A 19,436-nucleotide genomic window follows, 5' to 3' on the forward strand; every position below is an offset into this window, starting at 1 on the left:
CAATGGACCCCGCCTCCTGCAACTCACCAATGGACCCAGCCTCCTGAAACTCACCAATGGGACCCGCCTCCTGCAACTCACCAATGGACCCAGCCTCCTGAAACTCACCAATGGACCCCGCCTCCTGAAACTCACCAATGGACCCAGCCTCCTGAAACTCACCAATGGACCCAGCCTCCTGCAACTCACCAATAGACCCAGCCTCCTGCAACTCACCAATGGACCCCGCCTCCTGAAACTCACCAATGGACCCCGCCTCCTGAAACTCACCAATGGACCCAGCCTCCTGAAACTCACCAATGGACCCTGCCTCCTGCAACTCACCAATGGACCCAGCCTCATGCAACTCACCAATGGACCCCGCCTCCTGAAACTCACCCATGCACCCCGCCTCCTGCAACTCCCCAATGGACCCCGCCTCCTGCAACTCCCCAATGGACCCAGCCTCCTGAAACTCACCAATGGACCCAGCCTCCTGCAACTCACCAATGGACCCAGCCTCCTGAAACTCACCCATGCACCCCGCCTCCTGCAACTCCCCAATGGACCCAGCCTCCTGAAACTCACCAATGGACCTAGCCTCCTGAAACTCACCAATGGACCCAGCCTCCTGAAACTCACCAATGGACCCAGCCTCCTGCAACTCCCCAATGGACCCAGCCTCCTGAAACTCACCAATGGACCCAGCCTCCTCAAACTCACCAATGGACCCAGCCTCCTGCAGCTCACCAATGGACCCAGCCTCCTGCAACTCACCAATGGACCCCGCGTCCTGAAACTCACCAATGGACCCAGCCTCCTGAAACTCACCAATGGACCCCGCCTCCTCAAACTCACCAATGGACCCATCTTTCTGAAAGTCACCAATGGACCCAGCCTCCTGAAACTCACCAATGGACCCAGCCTCCTGAAACTCACCAATGGACCCCGCCTCCTGAAACTCACAAATGGACCCAGCCTCCTTCAACTCACCAATGGACCCAGCCCCCTGAAACTCACCAATGGACCCAGCCTCCTGAAACTCACCAATGGACCCCGCTTCCTGAAACTCACCAATGGACCCCGCCTCCTGCAACTCATCAATGGACCCCGCCTCCTGCAACTCAGCAATGGACCCATCCTCCTGCAACTCACCAATGGACCCCGCCTCCTGCAACTCACCAATGGACCCAGCCTCGTGCAACTCACCAATGGACCCATCCACCTGCAACTCACCAATGGACCCAGCCTCCTGAAACTCACCAATGGACCCAGCCTCCTGCAACTCACCAATGGACCCAGCCTCCTGAAACTCACCAATGGACCCAGCCTCCTGAAACTCACCAATGGACCCAGCCTCCTGAAACTCACCAATGGACCTAGCCTCCTGAAACTCACCAATGGACCCCGCCTCCTGCAACTCACCAATGGACCCAGCCTCCTGAAACTCACCAATGGACCCCGCCTCCTGCAACTCACCAATGGACCCGGCCTCCTGAAACTCACCAATGGACCCAGCCTCCTGAAACTCACCAATGGACCCAGCCTCCCGCAACTCACCAATGGACCCAGCCTCCTGAAACTCACCAATGGACCCAGCCTCCTGAAACTGACCAATGGACCCAGCCTCCTGCAACTCACCAATGGACCCCGCCTCCTGAAACTCACCAACGGCGCCAAATTCATGAAACTCACCAAGAGCCCCAGTGCCCTCAAACTCACTGATGGCCCCACCCTCTTGAAACTAACCTATGGCCCTATATTCATGAAACTCACTAATGACCGCAGCTTCTTGAAACTCACCAATAGCGTCAGCTTTAAGAAACAGACCAATGGACCCAGCTTCCTGATACTCACCAATGCCCAGCCTCCTGAAACTGACCAATAGCCTCAAATTCCTGAAACTGACCAATGGCCCACTTCTTGAAATCCATCTATGGCCGCAGCTTACTGAAACTGACCAATGGACCCCGCTCCCTGAAACTCACCAATGGACCCCGCCTCCTGCAACTCACCAATGGACGCAGCCTCCTCAAACTCACCAATGGACCCAGCCTCCTGCAACTCAGCAATGGACCCAGCCTCCTGCAACTCACCAATGGACCCCGCCTCCTGCAGCTCACCAATGGACCCAGCCTCCTCAAACTCACCAATGGACCCAGCTTCCTGAAACTCACCAATGGACCCCGCCTCCTAAAACTCACCAACTGCCCCAGCTCCTGAAACTCACCAATGGACCCAGCCTCCTGAAACTCACCAATGGACCCAGCCTCCTGCAACTCACCAATGGACCCAGCTTCCTGAAACTCACCAATGGACCCCGCTTCCTGCAACTCACCAATGGATCCAGCCTCCTAAAACTCACCAACTGCCCCAGCTCCTGAAACTCACCAATGGACCCAGCCTCCTGAAACTCACCAATGGACCCAGCCTCCTGAAACTCACCAATGGACCCCGCCTCCTGCAACTCACCAATGGACCCACCCTCCTGAAACTCACCAATGGACCCCGCCTCCTGCAACTCACCAATGGACCCCGCCTCCTGAAACTCACCAATGGACCCAGCCTCCTGAAACTCACCAATGGACCCAGCTCCCTACAACTCACCAATGGACCCAGCCTCCTGAAACTCACCAATGGACCCCGCCTCCTGAAACTCACCAATGGACCCAGCCTCCTGAAACTCACCAATGGACCCAGCCTCCTGCAACTCACCAATAGACCCAGCCTCCTGCAACTCACCGATGGACCCCGCCTCCTGAAACTCACCAATGGACCCAGCCTCCTGAAACTCACCAATGGACCCAGCCTCCTGAAACTCACCAATGGACCCAGCCTCCTGAAACTCACCCATGCACCCCGCCTCCTGCAACTCACCAATGGACCCAGCCTCCTGCAACTCACCAATGGACCCAGCCTCCTGCAACTCACCAATGGACCCCGCCTCCTGAAACTCACCAACGGCGCCAAATTCATGAAACTCACCAAGAGCCCCAGTGCCCTCAAACTCACTGATGGCCCCACCCTCTTGAAACTAACCTATGGCCCTATATTCATGAAACTCACTAATGACCGCAGCTTCTTGAAACTCACCAATAGCGTCAGCTTTAAGAAACAGACCAATGGACCCAGCTTCCTGATACTCACCAATGCCCAGCCTCCTGAAACTGACCAATAGCCTCAAATTCCTGAAACTGACCAATGGCCCACTTCTTGAAATCCATCTATGGCCGCAGCTTACTGAAACTGACCAATGGACCCCGCTCCCTGAAACTCACCAATGGACCCCGCCTCCTGCAACTCACCAATGGACGCAGCCTCCTCAAACTCACCAATGGACCCAGCCTCCTGCAACTCAGCAATGGACCCAGCCTCCTGCAACTCACCAATGGACCCCGCCTCCTGCAGCTCACCAATGGACCCAGCCTCCTCAAACTCACCAATGGACCCAGCTTCCTGAAACTCACCAATGGACCCCGCCTCCTAAAACTCACCAACTGCCCCAGCTCCTGAAACTCACCAATGGACCCAGCCTCCTGAAACTCACCAATGGACCCAGCCTCCTGCAACTCACCAATGGACCCAGCTTCCTGAAACTCACCAATGGACCCCGCTTCCTGCAACTCACCAATGGATCCAGCCTCCTAAAACTCACCAACTGCCCCAGCTCCTGAAACTCACCAATGGACCCAGCCTCCTGAAACTCACCAATGGACCCAGCCTCCTGAAACTCACCAATGGACCCCGCCTCCTGCAACTCACCAATGGACCCAGCCTCCTGAAACTCACCAATGGACCCCGCCTCCTGCAACTCACCAATGGACCCCGCCTCCTGAAACTCACCAATGGACCCAGCCTCCTGAAACTCACCAATGGACCCAGCTCCCTACAACTCACCAATGGACCCAGCCTCCTGAAACTCACCAATGGACCCCGCCTCCTGAAACTCACCAATGGACCCAGCCTCCTGAAACTCACCAATGGACCCAGCCTCCTGCAACTCACCAATAGACCCAGCCTCCTGCAACTCACCGATGGACCCCGCCTCCTGAAACTCACCAATGGACCCAGCCTCCTGAAACTCACCAATGGACCCTGCCTCCTGCAACTCACCAATGGACCCAGCCTCCTGCAACTCACCAATGGACCCCGCCTCCTGAAACTCACCCATGCACCCCGCCTCCTGCAACTCCCCAATGGACCCAGCCTCCTGAAACTCACCAATGGACCCAGCCTCCTGAAACTCACCAATGGATCCAGCCTCCTGAAACTCACCAATGGACCCAGCCTCCTGAAACTCACCCATGCACCCCGCCTCCTGCAACTCCCCAATGGACCCAGCCTCCTGAAACTCACCAATGGACCCATCCTCCTGCAACTCACCAATGGACCCAGCCTCCTGCAACTCACCAATGGACCTAGCCTCCTGAAACTCACCAATGGACCCAGCCTCCTGAAACTCACCAATGGACCCAGCCTCCTGCAACTCACCAATGGACCCGCCTCCTGCAACTCACCAATGGACCCAGCCTCCTGAAACTCACCAATGGACCCCGCCTCCTGAAACTCACCAATGGACCCAGCCTCCTGAAACTCACCAATGGACCCCGCCTCCTGCAACTCACCAATGGACCCAGCCTCCTGCAACTCACCAATGGACCTAGCCCCCTGAAACTCACCAATGGACCCAGCCTCCTGAAACTCACCAATGGACCCCGTCTCCTGAAACTCACCAGTGGACCCCGCTTCCTGAAACTCACCAATGGACCCAGCCTCCTGCAACTCACCAATGGACCCAGCCTCCTGCAACTCACCAATGGACCCCGCCTCCTGCAGCTCACCAATGGACCCAGCCTCCTGCAACTCACCAATGGACCCATCCTCCTGCAACTCACCAATGGACCCAGCCTCCTGAAACTCACCAATGGACCCAGCCTCCTGCAACTCACCAATGGACCTAGCCTCCTGCAACTCACCAATGGACCCCGCCTCCTGAAACTCACCAACGGCGCCAAATTCATGAAACTCACCAAGAGCCCCAGTGCCCACAAACTCACTGATGGCCCCACCCTCTTGAAACGAACCTATGGCCCTATATTCATGAAACTCACTAATGACCGCAGCTTCTTGAAACTCACCAATAGCGTCAGCTTTAAGAAACAGACCAATGGACCCAGCTTCCTGATACTCACCAATGGCCCAGCCTCCTGAAACTGACCAATGGCCCCATCCTCCTGCAACTCACCAATGGACCCAGCCTCCTGCAACTCACCAATGGACCCCGCCTCCTGCAACTCACCAATGGACCTAGCCTCCTGCAACTCACCAATGGACCCCGCCTCCTGAAACTCACCAACGGCGCCAAATTCATGAAACTCACCAAGAGCCCCAGTGCCCTCAAACTCACTGATGGCCCCACCCTCTTGAAACTAACCTATGGCCCTATATTCATGAAACTCACCAATGACCGCAGCTTCTTGAAACTCACCAATAGCGTCAGCTTTAAGAAACAGACCAATGGACCCAGCTTCCTGATACTCACCAATGGACCCCGCTTCCTGAAACTCACCAATGGACCCCGCCTCCTGCAACTCCCCAATGGACCCAGCCTCCTGAAACTCACCAATGGACCCAGCTTCCTGAAACTCACCAATGGACCCAGCTCCCTGAAACTCACCAATGGACCCAGCCTCCTGAAACTCACCAATGGACCCCGCCTCCTGAAACTCACCAATGGACCCAGCCTCCTGAAACTCACCAATGGACCCCGCCTCCTGCAACTCACCAATGGACCCAGCCTCCTGCAACTCACCAATGGACCCAGCCCTCTGAAACTCACCAATGGACCCAGCCTCCTGAAACTCACCAATGAATCCCGCCTCCTGAAACTCACCAATGGACCCCGCCTCCTGAAACTCACCAATGGACCCAGCCTCCTGCAACTCACCAATGAATCCAGCCTCCTGCAACTCACCAATGGACCCAGCCTCCTGCAACTCACCAATGGACCCAGCCTCCTGAAACTCACCAATGGACCCAGCCTCCCGCAACTCACCAATGGACCCAGCCTCCTGCAACTCACCAATGGACCCAGCCTCCTGAAACTCACCAATGGACCCAGCCTCCTGAAACTCACCAATGGGCCCAGCCTCCTGAAACTCACCAATGGACCCCGCTTCCTGAAACTCACCAACAGCACCAACTTCATGAAACTCACCAAGAGCCCCAGTGCCCTCAAACTCACTGATGGCCCCACCCTCTTGAAACTGACCTATGGCCCTATATTCATGAAACTCACCAATGGACGCAGCTTCTTGAAACTCACCAATAGCGTCAACTTTAAGAAACTGGCCAATGGACCCAGCTTCACGATACTCACCAATTGCCTCAGCTTACTGAAACTGACCAATGGCCCACTTCTTGAAATCCACCAATGGACCCAGCCTCCTGAAACTGACCAATAGCCTCAAATTCCTGAAACTGACCAATGGCCCACTTCTTGAAATCCATATATGGCCGCAGCTTACTGAAACTGACCAATGGACCCAGCCTGACTCCTGAAACTCACCAATGGACCCCGCTTCCTGAAACTCACCAATAGTGAGAGCTTCGTGAAACTCACCAATGACTCCACCTTACTAAAACTCACCATTTTTCCAGCTTACTGAAACTCACTGAAAACAAGAAGGAGGTAGAGCACCTCAAACCTAACACACTATCATCATTCCAAAAGTGACCCTGGAATATGGAAAGGACCCGTCATCAATGCATCCATGGAGGGAGTCTAACACACTACAGTCTGTGCACGAGAGCCCCGCACGCGCCTCGCAGGCAAGCACCAAAACGAGGCAAGAGGAGCCCCGGAGCAGGCAGCGGCTTGAAGATGCGTCACGGCCCAAGGAAGCGCTATGAGTCACTGGCGTCCTGGAGCCGGCAGCGCTTGACACCAGCAGACGCGTCACGGCCCAAGGAAGGCGCTATGAGACTCTAGAGCCCGGAGCAGGCAGCGCCTCGACACCAGGTAGACGCGTCTGAGCCTATGAGACGCAGGAGCCCCGGGGCAGGCAGCGGCTTGAAGATGCGTCACGGCCCAAGGCAAGCGCTGCGAGACGCAGTCCTGGTGACGCCGGCACTGAAGCCAACCTCCCACCTTACCAGCGCGCCTTGACTCCATGGGCAGACATCGGTGCTATAGAAATGTCCCACTCATGCAGGAGATTAATAACCAGGGAAGCGAAACCGGCCGTGCACATCCGAGTGCGTGGGACCGTGCATCTGCCTAGGTGCGTGTGCGAGGCAGGTACTGAGTGCACGTGTGACTGCAATATTATTTACCCACCCCAGATATTTGTAACATATTTAAGAGAGAGAGAGAGTGTGTGTGTGTGCGTTTGTTTGTGCGTGTGTGTGTGAGTGCATGTGTGTGTTTGTGTGTGTGTGTGCGTGCGTGTGTGTTTGTGTGTGTGTGCGTGTGTGTGTGCGTGCATGTGTGTGTTTGTGTGGGTGTGTGTGTGTTTGTCTGTGTGTGTGCGTGTGTTAGTTTGTCTGTGTGTGTGCGTGTGTGTGTGTGCATGCATGTGTGTGTTTGTGTGTGTGTGTGCATGCGTGGGTGTGGTTGTGTGTGTGTGTGTGTGTGCATGCGTGTATGTGTTTGTGTGGGTGTGTGTGAGGGTGTGGGTGTGTGTGTGTGTGCGTGCGTGTGTGGTGACTGTGAATTTAAGTTTGGATGATAACTCAAACTCTGACCTATTTTTGCTGAAAGTTTGAGATACTTTTTTTCAGGAATTTCAAGGTTGATATTAAAATTTCATTTTTAGATGAATCTCCCATCTTTTAATTTAACAATGTATGTTTATTCCCACGAACCTTTGACCTGTACGCTTCGTCTTTTTCAAAAAAATTTATTTAGGGAGGGAGCCGTCACTTTGCCCTTCTTCCTTGTTTTTTTTTACCACAGTCCTTTCATCTTAACCATATTTTACTCTTAACTTTTCTCTTTACCATAACGCTTAGTGTATACTTCACACTTTATTGAATTAACTTTTTCTTTACTATCTCAAGATTTCTTTAATTGATGCAATGGGGGTCATTAGTATGGCGGGCGGACTTTGGCCGCCCGCCATACCCCCGGAAATCGGGATAGCCCGCAATGCTAGCGGCAGTCCAACACCCTCAATTAGGATGCGCCCGCCACACTGGTGGGTGCATGGCGCATCTGTAATACTGCGGCGGGCGGTGCTGAAAGCAACGCCTGCCGCAATGCCACAAAGGCAAGTTGTGCCTTTCAATGCACAACGTGACAGGCACCGCGCGGTGCCTGCCACATTGTCGCCACATTGTACATTGAAATGAAGGGGGTACCATAGGTACCCCCCCATGTGCACCCCATACTCCCCAGAGTGGCCCGCAACAGGCCCCCGCAAGCAAACTCCACATGGCTTTCCGTGGCGGCATGTTTCCGCCCTATTCTAACATGGCTGGTGGTGTCTAACAGACACCGCCACCATATTGAACCCTTTTCCGCCCAGTAGACTTGTCGACTAGGCGGAAAAGCGGCAGACGGTCTTTCCGTCCGCCGCGGACCCCCCAGCCATCGTAATATGGCGGGGGATCTTTGCTGCATGGATGGCGGGTGGATCGTCCCCCACCCGCTGGGCCGGCGGTAACTAACGCCGGCCCAGCAGGGGCGATCTGCCCACCATCCTAATGGGGCCCTAAATGTCGCCCGCATAATATCAATGCTTATATTAGAGTTATTTATTTTTGTATGTATTTTAAATGTATGTATTCTATGTTTTTTGTTTAAGTATTGTATTTATTTTTTAATTTATGTATTACATTTTTAGATGTTATTAATTATTATAAGTAAATTTTGCGCTTTAGTTCTGTAGCAGGTTGTGGGGTTATAGGGGAATAGGGTGGGAAGTAATTTAGTTATACTTAATTAATATAGTTTATTGATTGTGTTAATTAATGTATTATTAATTAGTTATTAATTGGTTAATTATTAAGAATTAATTAGTAAATATATTCATTGTTTTCTTCTAACGGTTTGTGGGTTTATAGGGGAATAGGGTGGGAAGTAATTTAATTATAATAAAGTAATTATTCATTTTTATTTATTGGTTTTGATAAGGAATTTATTGTTTATTAATTGGTAATTAATTGTTATTAATTGATGAATTGATAATTATCTTAATTGTGTTATATTTTTAGGAGCTGGTTGTGGGTTTATAGGGGAATAAGGTGGGAAGTAATTTAATTTTAAGAAAGTAATTTTTTATTTTATTTATTGGTATTGATAATTCAATTATTGTTAATAAATTATGAATTGGTATTTAATTTGTATTAATTTATTACTTGATTATTATATTGCTTGTGTTATTTTTTTAGGCGTGCATTGTGGGTTTATAGGGGAATAGAGTGGGAAGTAATTTCATTATTAATTACATTTTCTTTAATATTTATAAAAAAAATTATTATTCATTATATATTTTTTTTAATATAAATAATTATTTAATTGATAAGTATGTTAACTTTAACCCTCTGCTATCCAACACTTTCCCTACTGTTGCACTCTCTGGTGTGGGAATAGTAACTTTTACACCTTCGCTATCCAACACTTTCCCTACTGTTTCACTCTCTGGAGTGGGAATTGTAAATGTAACCACTTCACTATCCAACACTTTCCCTAATGTTGCACTCTCTGGAGTGGGAATAGTAATTTCTACTCCTTCGCTATCCAACACTTTCCCTTTTTGCACTCTGTGGAGTGGGAATAGTAATTTTTAGCCCAACGTTATCCAACACTTTCCCTACTGTTGCACTCCCTAGAGTGGGAATAGTCATTTTTACCCCTACGCTATCCAACACTTTCCTTACTGTTGCACTTACTACAGTCGGAATAGTAATTCTTACCCCTACGCTATCCAACACTTTCCCTACTGTTGCACTCTCTGGAGTGGGAATAGTAATTTCTACCTCTACGCTATCCAACACTTTCACTACTGTTGCACTCTCTGGAGTAGGAATAGCAATTTTAACCCCTCCGCTATCCAATATTTTCTCGACTGTTTTAGTTAATGTAGTGTATAATATATTTAAAATAAATTAAAAATATTTTATTTTTTTAATTTGTTATATATATATTTTATATACATCTTTATATTATTGGTGTTTGTGTATATATATGTATTTAAAAAATTGTATAGGTTTTTAACAATTTATAAGTAGTAATAATAAGTATTTATAAGTGTTATTATGTATATATTTTATATTTTATACATATATATGTTTAATTTAACTTTACATTATATATTAGTTATAATTTTAAACATTTTAAATAAATTTGAACTGTTTCTTTTAATTGTATGTATTATTTACTTTATTTTACATTATGTTTTAAACATTTACAAAACTATATTTTTAACAACAATATTTTTGTTAACAATATTTTTTTCGAAATGTTTGTACTTACCTTTCTGTTGATAGGACTTCGATATTCTGGACATCGATATTTCGGGTCTGATATTTTTGTCGTCAATATTCATGTCGTTGATATTCTGTCAGTGATTCCTGTAGATGACAGTGGTGACCACTCCATCCTCCAATGTGCACCACCAGCTACATCCTACCCACAGCCCACACTCCTCTGAATGGGCGTGGCTCGATTGTTGCCTCACAGCTCTCCTGCTGAATGGGCGTGGCTCGGTTGTTGCCTCACAGCTCTCCTGCTGAATGGGTGTGGCTTGTTTGCTGCCCCTGTTCTCTGTATGACACTTAATTACCCAGAATCCCTGTGAATTCAGTGGTGTAACATTGATGCCAGCACCACCGCCCGAGGACTGTCCCGGCCCCACTGCGGTTAACCCAGTACGAATGGTTTAATAAAGGGTTCACTAGCGGCACGGATTGTCAGAGATGCACTTGTAGACGCAAAGTGCAAAAACAAGGCACATGCTAACACTGACGCACAGCTACACCAACAGACTATTTTACAGCCATGACCAGTTGGGCGATGCAACTGGACCCCACTGGATTTAGATCTCAGTGGCTTGTATTTGACCAAAAACTGTCACCTAGCAACGGGTCCAGCTGAATCCATTTGTAACAGTTCAACAGGAATGTGCCCAAGAAGGAACCTTCATAGGCCATGCAAGATGGATGGACAGAGCTTCGACAGGGCCTACCAGGGCGTTCATCCTTAGCCTTCACCTTGACCAACACAAGAGAGTTGAATGTGCCCATTGAAGCAATCCCTCCACTTGTGGCTTCTGTATCTCTGGGTCCACCCATCTGGGTGGGTTTTTGGGTGGGAAGGGGTACCTGCCTGAGCTCTTGGCACTTTTCTGAATAGGTGAGTCCTTTCCAGACTTGCCAGTTCTCTTCATAAAGATACTCACCAGATTCATCCCTCGGGTGCCCACGATATGCAGAGGCCCCTGAGCAAGGCATGTGGTCAGCTCCCATCGGGCTAGACAAACAACTACCACCACCCCTCACTCACCACAGGCCACGCACCCTCACCTGTCTGTCGGGGCTTCCTGCCCTTCACCAGAAGGATGATGCCTACAGCGATGCCCACTACTCCGAGGCTGAGCGCCAGGCCGCAGAGCGCGTTCTCCAGCAGGTACGAGGGCACCGGGTTCTTGGGCACTAGATGGGGTGAAGAGAAGGCAGAGGGTGAACAGCAGTGCTGGGCAGCAGAGCCCCAGGGGAAGGGGCAGCTGTGGGCGGCATGCGATACTGCCCAGCAAAGGGAGGGTATGCATTTTACAGACCACGATTCACTACTGCGCGCATAACACGCTACTAACTGCGCACATTCTGTACACTACTCATCCAGTGCATGACTGCACTATTACTCACTTCGTGCCACACACATCCTGAATGGGACCATGGCACTGACCGATCAATGCCACACTCATCAAGGGTCTGATCATGGCACTCACCGATCTATTGGCCACTCATCCAGGATCTGATCATGGCACTCACCAATGTATGCCCCACTCATCCAGGATCTGACCATTGCACTCACCAATGAATGCCACACTCATCCAGGATCTGATCATGGCACTCACCAATGAATGCCACACTCATCCAGGGTCTGATCATGGCACTCACCGATCTATGGCCCACTCATCCAGGATATGACCATTGCACTCACCAATGAATGCCACACTCATCCAGGATCTGATCATGGCACTCACCGATGTAAGCCCCACTCATCCAGGATCTGATCATGGCACTCACCGATCTATTGGCCACTCATCCAGGATCTGACCATGGCACTCACCAATGTAAGCCCCACTCATCCAGGATCTGACCATTGCACTCACCAATGAATGCCACACTCATCCAGGGTCTGATCATGGCACTCACCGATCTATGGCCCACTCATCCAGGATATGACCATGGCACTCACCGATCTATGGGCTATTCATCCTGGATCTGACCATGGCACTCACTGATGTATGCCCGCTCATCCGGAATCTGACAATGGCACTGACCAATGTCACATTTCCCTGCCCGGCCTTTACTAGAGCCATTACCGGCGGGCCTCGTAAAGCCGCTACTTTTGCCCACCCAGTACCTTGAACAACACTAGTGTTGGCTTTTATTGCGGGACAGTGCTACCACCCTTTACCACATCCCCTTATACCAGCACTCCATGCCAGGGCCTAACATCAGTCTGACTGGTATGCCCCCCTCCCCCCCTCAGGAGCACCTGCCCTCTGACTGCCATGGCTGTCGTAATTGGGCCAAGCACGACATCCCATCTCTGCTTCAAGACTGTTGACCATGTTATCATCATCGTGAGAAGGGGCTACAATCCGTCATCTCGATCACTATAGGTGACTGGGCTATTTGCATTACCTGTTTCTTGCACACACTGTGCCAATTGGATAGTCTTGCCAGCTTGGCACATCTCTCTTTTTTCTCTATATCTCAAGTTCCTATTGAATTTGTTTATGCTTTTAGGCACATAATCTTCTTCTTGAACTATCTCTTCTCTACCCTAGCGCCACCACCGTTTCTGTTAGGTTGGATTGGCGCGTGCACCTTTTTGCAAGTAGGCCAGGACAGATGCAGTAAATTCCTTAACCAAAGATGGTGAGTCACGCATCCCTTTATCCATTTACATGCGAACTACGTGGTTACATGTTGTCCTGTGTTTTGACTATTGAGCGGATTCACTGTGCTTTGATTTAACTATATCTTTTACACGCAGTCTCCATTGATCTTGCTTCGTTGTAAACAGCGCACGTTGTTTTTTGTCTCACCACAGGTTCTAACGGTGGACATACTGAACAACAGGACCACTGGTTCAGTATAACACACCGTCGATACTGTGTATTGCTATTTTTCACACGTGCTTGTACCTCACTCTGTTGCAGTAGCTGTATGCCCGACCCTGATGAAGGCCACAACACTCTGACAGGTTCCTAGGCTGAAACATGTTGGTCATACACTAATTCAGAAGCCTCTAATGATAGCAGCTGTATGTTCAGCTATTTGTTTTTAATCCTGTCACAAGGTAGCCAATTAAAGTTGCCACATAGCTAACCTTGTAGCGAGTTAACCATGTTCACCGTAGCACTGCACATCACACCAAGCACACCACGCCCACATAGGGTTTTAGTCTAACCCTCCTTACTTACATAAAAAACCTCCCTATGCTCCTCCCTCGCAGCAAGGGGGTTGTAGCCCGTGTAGAGACTAGGGGGGTCATTAGGATGGCGGGCGGACTTTGCCCGCCCACCATCCTGATGGGGATTGGGACCGCCCGCCATAAGTGCAGGGGTCCCAGGGGTGGTATTAGGATGTGCCCGCCACAGTGGCGGGCACATCCGGTATTTTTAGCATTGTGGCGGCCGGTGCTCTCTGCACTGCCCGCCACAATGCTAAAAATGCTTTACATCATTTGCATTCACAAAGCGGCAGGCACCGCGCGGTGCCTGCCGCTTTGTGAATGCAAATGAAGGGGGGTACCACAGGTACCCCCGTGCTCACCCCCCTACTCACCTTCACTCTGGGAGCCCGCACGGGGACCCCAGAGTGAAGTCCGCCTGCCTTTCCATGGCAGCATTGCCGCCACGGAAAGGCATTGAAAAATGCCCATGATAATATGACTGGCGGTGTCTGATAGACACCGCCACCATATTATTCCTTTACCCCCCTGGCCGCCAGACTGGCGGTGGGCACCGCCAGCCTGGCGGGGGCAATCCGCACGCCATCATAATGGGCCCCTAGGTTTTCTAATCAGAGAAGGCACCCTTATGATGAAGCATGACACCTTTGGTGTGTGAGGGGAACCGTCCATAAAGAGATCCCCCTCAAGTACATGGTTGATCGAATCTCATTGCACTTCATACCGCTGCCTTGCACCCGCGGCCTTTTTTGTGTTTTTATATTACGAGTGAGGAGGTGGCCCACGCAGGTCCTTAAATCTCCTCTAGCCCCCCTAGTGTATCTTCACTGACCAATGTATGCCCACTCATCCAGGATCCAGCCATGGTACTCACCAATGTATGCCCCACTCAATAAGGATCTGACCATGGCACCCACCGGTGTATGCCCACTCATCCAGGATGTGGCCATGGTACTCACCGATCTATAGCCCACTCATCCAGGGTCTCACCATGACACTCACCGATGTATGCCAAACTCACCCAGGATGCGACCATGGTGCCATAGTCATCCAGTAGTCTCCTGCACTATTGCCCAGTCAGTGCCCACTATCTCAGTATGTAAGTGGCATAATGTCCCATATGCGCCCCCAAGGTTCCCCCGACTAGTGTAAGAACAAAGTAATGCCCAGCTGGTGTCCTCGCTTGTTGCTAAAGGTAATACTAGTCTGCTGCCCAAACACTGTGGCACTGGCCCGTCTGTCGCCGTACTGGCTTGATTACCGACCAGTGCCCAATTTACCTGGAATGTAACTGATATCATCCCGTCAGTATATAACTGACCCTGGCCCCTGTGCCCTCCAGAGTATGACAGGCATCGACCCCTGCCGCCTCCCCCCTCCCCTATGTGACATACCAGAGCCTTGGTGTCAATTGTAGGTACAGACATAGGCTATTGTGCCCTCAAGTATGTAGTACACCATGAGTGCCTCGGAATGTAACACACCTCTGCTCTTATGCCTCCAGCATGCAACTCGCCTCTACCCTCTGCCCCAGTATGCAACACCCCTACACCTCTGTGCCCCTTGTATGTAACACACCTATGCCTCTGTGCCCCTTGTATGTAACACACCTATGCCCCTGTGTCCCTTGTATGTAACACACCTATGCCTCTGTGCCCCTTATATGTAACACACCTATGCCTCTGTGCCCCTTGTATGTAACACACCTATGCCTCTGTGCCCCTTATATGTAACACACCTATGCCTCTGTGCCCCTTGTATGTAACACACCTATGCCTCTGTGCCCCTTATATGTAACACACCTATGCCTCTGTGCCTATTGTATGTAACACACCTATGCCTCTGTGCCCCTTGTATGTAACACACCTATGCCTCTGTGCCCCTTGTATGTAACACACCTATGCCCCTGTGCCCCTTGTATGTAACACACCTATGCCTCTGTGCCCCTTGTATGTAACACACCTATGCCTCTGTGCCCCTTGTATGTAACACACCTATGCCCCTGTGCCCCTTGTATGTAACACACCTATGCCTCTGTGCCCCTTGTATGTAACACACCTATGCCCCTGTGCCTCCGGCATGCAACAGGCTTCTGTCCCCTTGCCCCGGGCATGTAACATGCCTCTCCTCTCTGCCCCAGTATGTGGCACACCTTTGTCCCTGTGTCCCTTGTATATAACACACCTATGCCACTTGTGCCCCCGGCATGTAACACGCCTCAGCCCCCATTCCTCCCGTGTAACACGCCTCTGCCCCTGTGCCCCCAGCATGTAACACGCCTCTGCCACTTGTACTCCCGACATGTAACATGCCTCTTCCCCTGTGCCCCTGGGAACACGACAGACCTCAGTCCCAGTGTACTTCATTATTTGACACGAACATCAGTCCATCTGGCCCCCAGTATGTGACAGACATGGGCAGGGCCGGCTTTAGCGCTGGTGGTGCCCTGTGCGACAAACCACTTTTGGCGCCCCCTCATCTCATGACCACCTTCTCAGATCCTTTCACTACCATCGGGCAAAAGTGCCCCTCATCTCTCCAATCAGAAGTTATTGCCAAACACAGCACCCCCACCTGAGGTCAGCGACCTATCCACAGGTCAGCACCCAGTGCGGCCGCACCAGTTGCACTGCCCTAAAGCCGGCCCTGGACATGGGCAGCTGTGCCCCCCTGTGTGCAGCACACCCCCCTGCCACCTACACCAGTTCTTGATGGAGGAGTACTGCGCGTTGGCCTGGGTGACGCTGCAGGAATAGACGTCATCGGGTGTCGGAGTGATGTTCAGGTAAGAGAACGCGTAGAATCCCCCGTCACCGGTCGGAGAATAGTCTGTGGTCCAGACACCACTGGTCACTGGGACCTCCCGCCGCTTCCATGTGACGTTCAGAACCGGGGGGAAGAAGTTGCTGATGAAGCAGATCAGGGTGTTGGGCTTCCCAAACTCCAGGGGGTGGCGGGTGAACACGTCAAGCACAGGGGTCCCTGTGTGAGAGGAGAGGAGACCAGAAACAAAATCATAGTCATTAATCACAAACGTCTGGCAACAGCCGCAGACTACTGCCAACAGCCGCAAACTTCTGTCAACAACCTCAAGCTTTTGGCAACAGCCACAGACTACTGCCAACAGCCGCAAACTTCTGTCAACAACCTCAAGCTTTTGGCAACAGCCGCAGACTACTGCCAACAGCCGCAAACTTCTGTCAACAACCTCAAGCTTTTGTCAACAGCCGCAGATTACTGCCAACAGCCGCAAACTTCTGTCAACTACCTCAATCATTTGGAAACAGCCACAGACTACTGCCAACAGCCGCAAACTTCTGTCAACAACCTCAAGCTTCTGGCAACAGCCGCAGACTACTTGCAACAGCCGCAAGCTTCTGTCAACAACCTCAAGCTTCTGGCAACAGCCGCAGACTACTTGCAACAGCCGCAAACTTCTGTCAACAACCTCAAGTTTCTGGCAATAGCCACAGACAACTGCCAACAGCCGCAAACTTCTGTCAACAACCTCAAGCTTCTGGAAACAGCCGCAGACTACTGGCAACAGCCAAAAACTTCATCTGAAGATTACTGGCAACAGCTACAGACTACTGGCAACAGCCACAGTCTACTGCCAAGTACCGCAAACGTCTATCAGCAACCTCAAGCATCTGGCAACAGCCGCAGACTACTGGCAACAGCCACAAACTTCTAGTAACAGCCACAGACTACTAGCAACAGCCACAAACCTCTAGTAATAGCCATAGACTACTGGCAACAGCCACAAACTTCAGCCAACAGCCGCAGACTACCGGCAACAGCCACAAACTTCTAGTGACAGCCACAGACTACTGGCAACAGTCACAAACTTCAGCCAACAGCCACAGACTATTGGCAACAGCCACAAACTTCAGCCAACAGCCGCAGACTACTGGCAACAGCCACAAACTTCAACCAACAGCCGCAGACTATTGGCAACAGCCACAGACTACTGGCATCAGCCACAAACTTCTGGCAACAGCCACAAACTTCTGGCAACAGCCACAAAACTGCAAAAGCCACAGACTACTGGCAACAGCCACAAACCTCTAGTAACAGCCACAGACTACTGGCAACAGCCACAAACTTCAACCAAAAGCTGCAGACTACTGGCAACAGCCACAGACTACTGGCATCAGCCGCAGACTATTGGCAACAGCCACAAACTTCTAGTAACAGCCACAGCCACAGACTACTGGCAACAGCCACAAACTTCAGCCAACAGCCGCCGACTACTGGCAACAGTCACAGACTACTGGCAACAGCCATAAACTTCAACCAACAGCCGCAGACTACTGGCAACAGCCACAGACTACTGGCATCAGCCACAGACTACTGGCAACAGCTACAAACTTCTAGTAACAGCCACAGCCACAGACTACTGGCAACAGCCACAAACTTCAGCCAACAGATGCAGACTACTGGCAACAGTCACAGACTACTGGCATCAGCCACAAACTTCTGGCAACAGCCACAAAACTGCAACAGCCGCAGACTACTGACACCAGCCACAAACTTCTAGTAACAGCCACAGACTACTGGCAACAGCCACAAACTTCAACCAATAGCCGCTGACTACTGGGATCAGCCACAAACTTCTGGCAACAGCCACAAACTTCTGGCAACGGCCACAAAACTGACAACAGCCGCAGACTACTGGCAACAGCCAAAAACTTCCAGTAACAGCCACAGACTACTGGCAACAGCCATAAACTTCTGGCAACAGCCACAAAACTGACAACAGGCGCAGAGTACTGACAATAGCCAAAAAAAGTCTGGCAACAGCTGAAAACTTCATCTGCAAACTACAGGCAACAGCTGCAGACTACTGGCAACAGCCACAATCTACTGGCTACAGTCAAAAACATGTAGCAACAGCAGCAGACATCTGGCAAAAGCTTCAAAATACTGGGAACAGACACAAATATCTGGTAACAACTGCAAAATATTGGCAACAGCCTCAGACTTCTGTCTATAGCTGAAACCGTAACTTCTTCACCTGGGGGAGTACCCACAGGGCTTCTTCACCTTTGGGCGAGAAGAAAGAAAGAAAGAAAGAAAGAAAGAAAGAAAGAAAGAAAGAAAGAAAGAAAGACCGCTACGGCTGAAAAAAAAGAGCACACTCATGAGGTTATATTCAGGGTTCACGTGAGCTGGTGGTATTGCAGTCAGATAAACAGAGGCAACTTCAAAAAGAATTTACATCATTGGCAAGAAGGGGCGGCTCCTCCATTAGAGCAGAGAAGGGTTGTCCCGCTAACAAAAATGCCCCTCAGAAAAACTCTAGAAATGAATAATAAAATGGTAATAAAGTTAATCTTTTATCATTTTATTTTTCACCAACACATTCAGAACCGATTGTCAGGACGGGGCGGGCCATTACTGCAGCTGGCAGGACTGGTGGGCTGCACTTAGGTTTAAAGTGCGCATGTCTCTTTGGCCGGCAATCTTGCCATGGCCAGCGAGGCATGCACATTTTATGCCTCCCTAAAGCACAGGCCGCCAGTGCCCTTGAGAGAGCTGAGGGAGGCCTCCCGCTCTAATGCTGGTGCTTCTCTCATTCTGGTTACCAGCATGAGAGCAGAAGCACGATTGGTTGTGGGAAGTGGCTGCAGGCCGCGGAGCCTGGAGGGGAAACAAGTACAACACAACTGAAGCGAGGAGCTCGTCGGATGTCGTTCAGCAAGCGAGGTAAGAGGCTTATTCTTTTAATGTATAGTCGCCATTCTCTTTGCATGCATGCACCCACCACCCCCCTTTACATGCCTCACCACTCTCCCTAGTTGCC

The 19,436-nt window shown here is 50.8% G+C and overlaps 1 protein-coding gene across 2 annotated transcripts in view; it reads right to left on the reverse strand.

Annotated features, from left to right (window-relative positions):
* The window catches only part of LOC144754064 (HLA class II histocompatibility antigen, DM alpha chain), a 66,137-nt gene that overhangs the window by 12,822 nt on the left and 33,879 nt on the right, over positions 1-19,436 (reverse strand). For both annotated transcript variants that reach the window (XR_013594643.1, XM_078641582.1), the window contains exons 3-4: positions 16,331-16,612; positions 11,506-11,634 (exon numbers count right to left, since the gene is read on the reverse strand). Coding sequence is in view for 1 of the 2 variants with exons in the window: in XM_078641582.1 (XP_078497708.1) it covers positions 11,506-11,634; positions 16,331-16,612 (411 nt within the window). In the remaining variant the exon portion in view is untranslated. The remainder of the gene's footprint in view (positions 1-11,505; positions 11,635-16,330; positions 16,613-19,436) is intronic.

Source organism: Lissotriton helveticus, chromosome 5_1 (genome assembly GCF_964261635.1).
Source record: "Lissotriton helveticus chromosome 5_1, aLisHel1.1, whole genome shotgun sequence".
Lineage (NCBI taxonomy): Eukaryota > Metazoa > Chordata > Amphibia > Caudata > Salamandridae > Lissotriton > Lissotriton helveticus.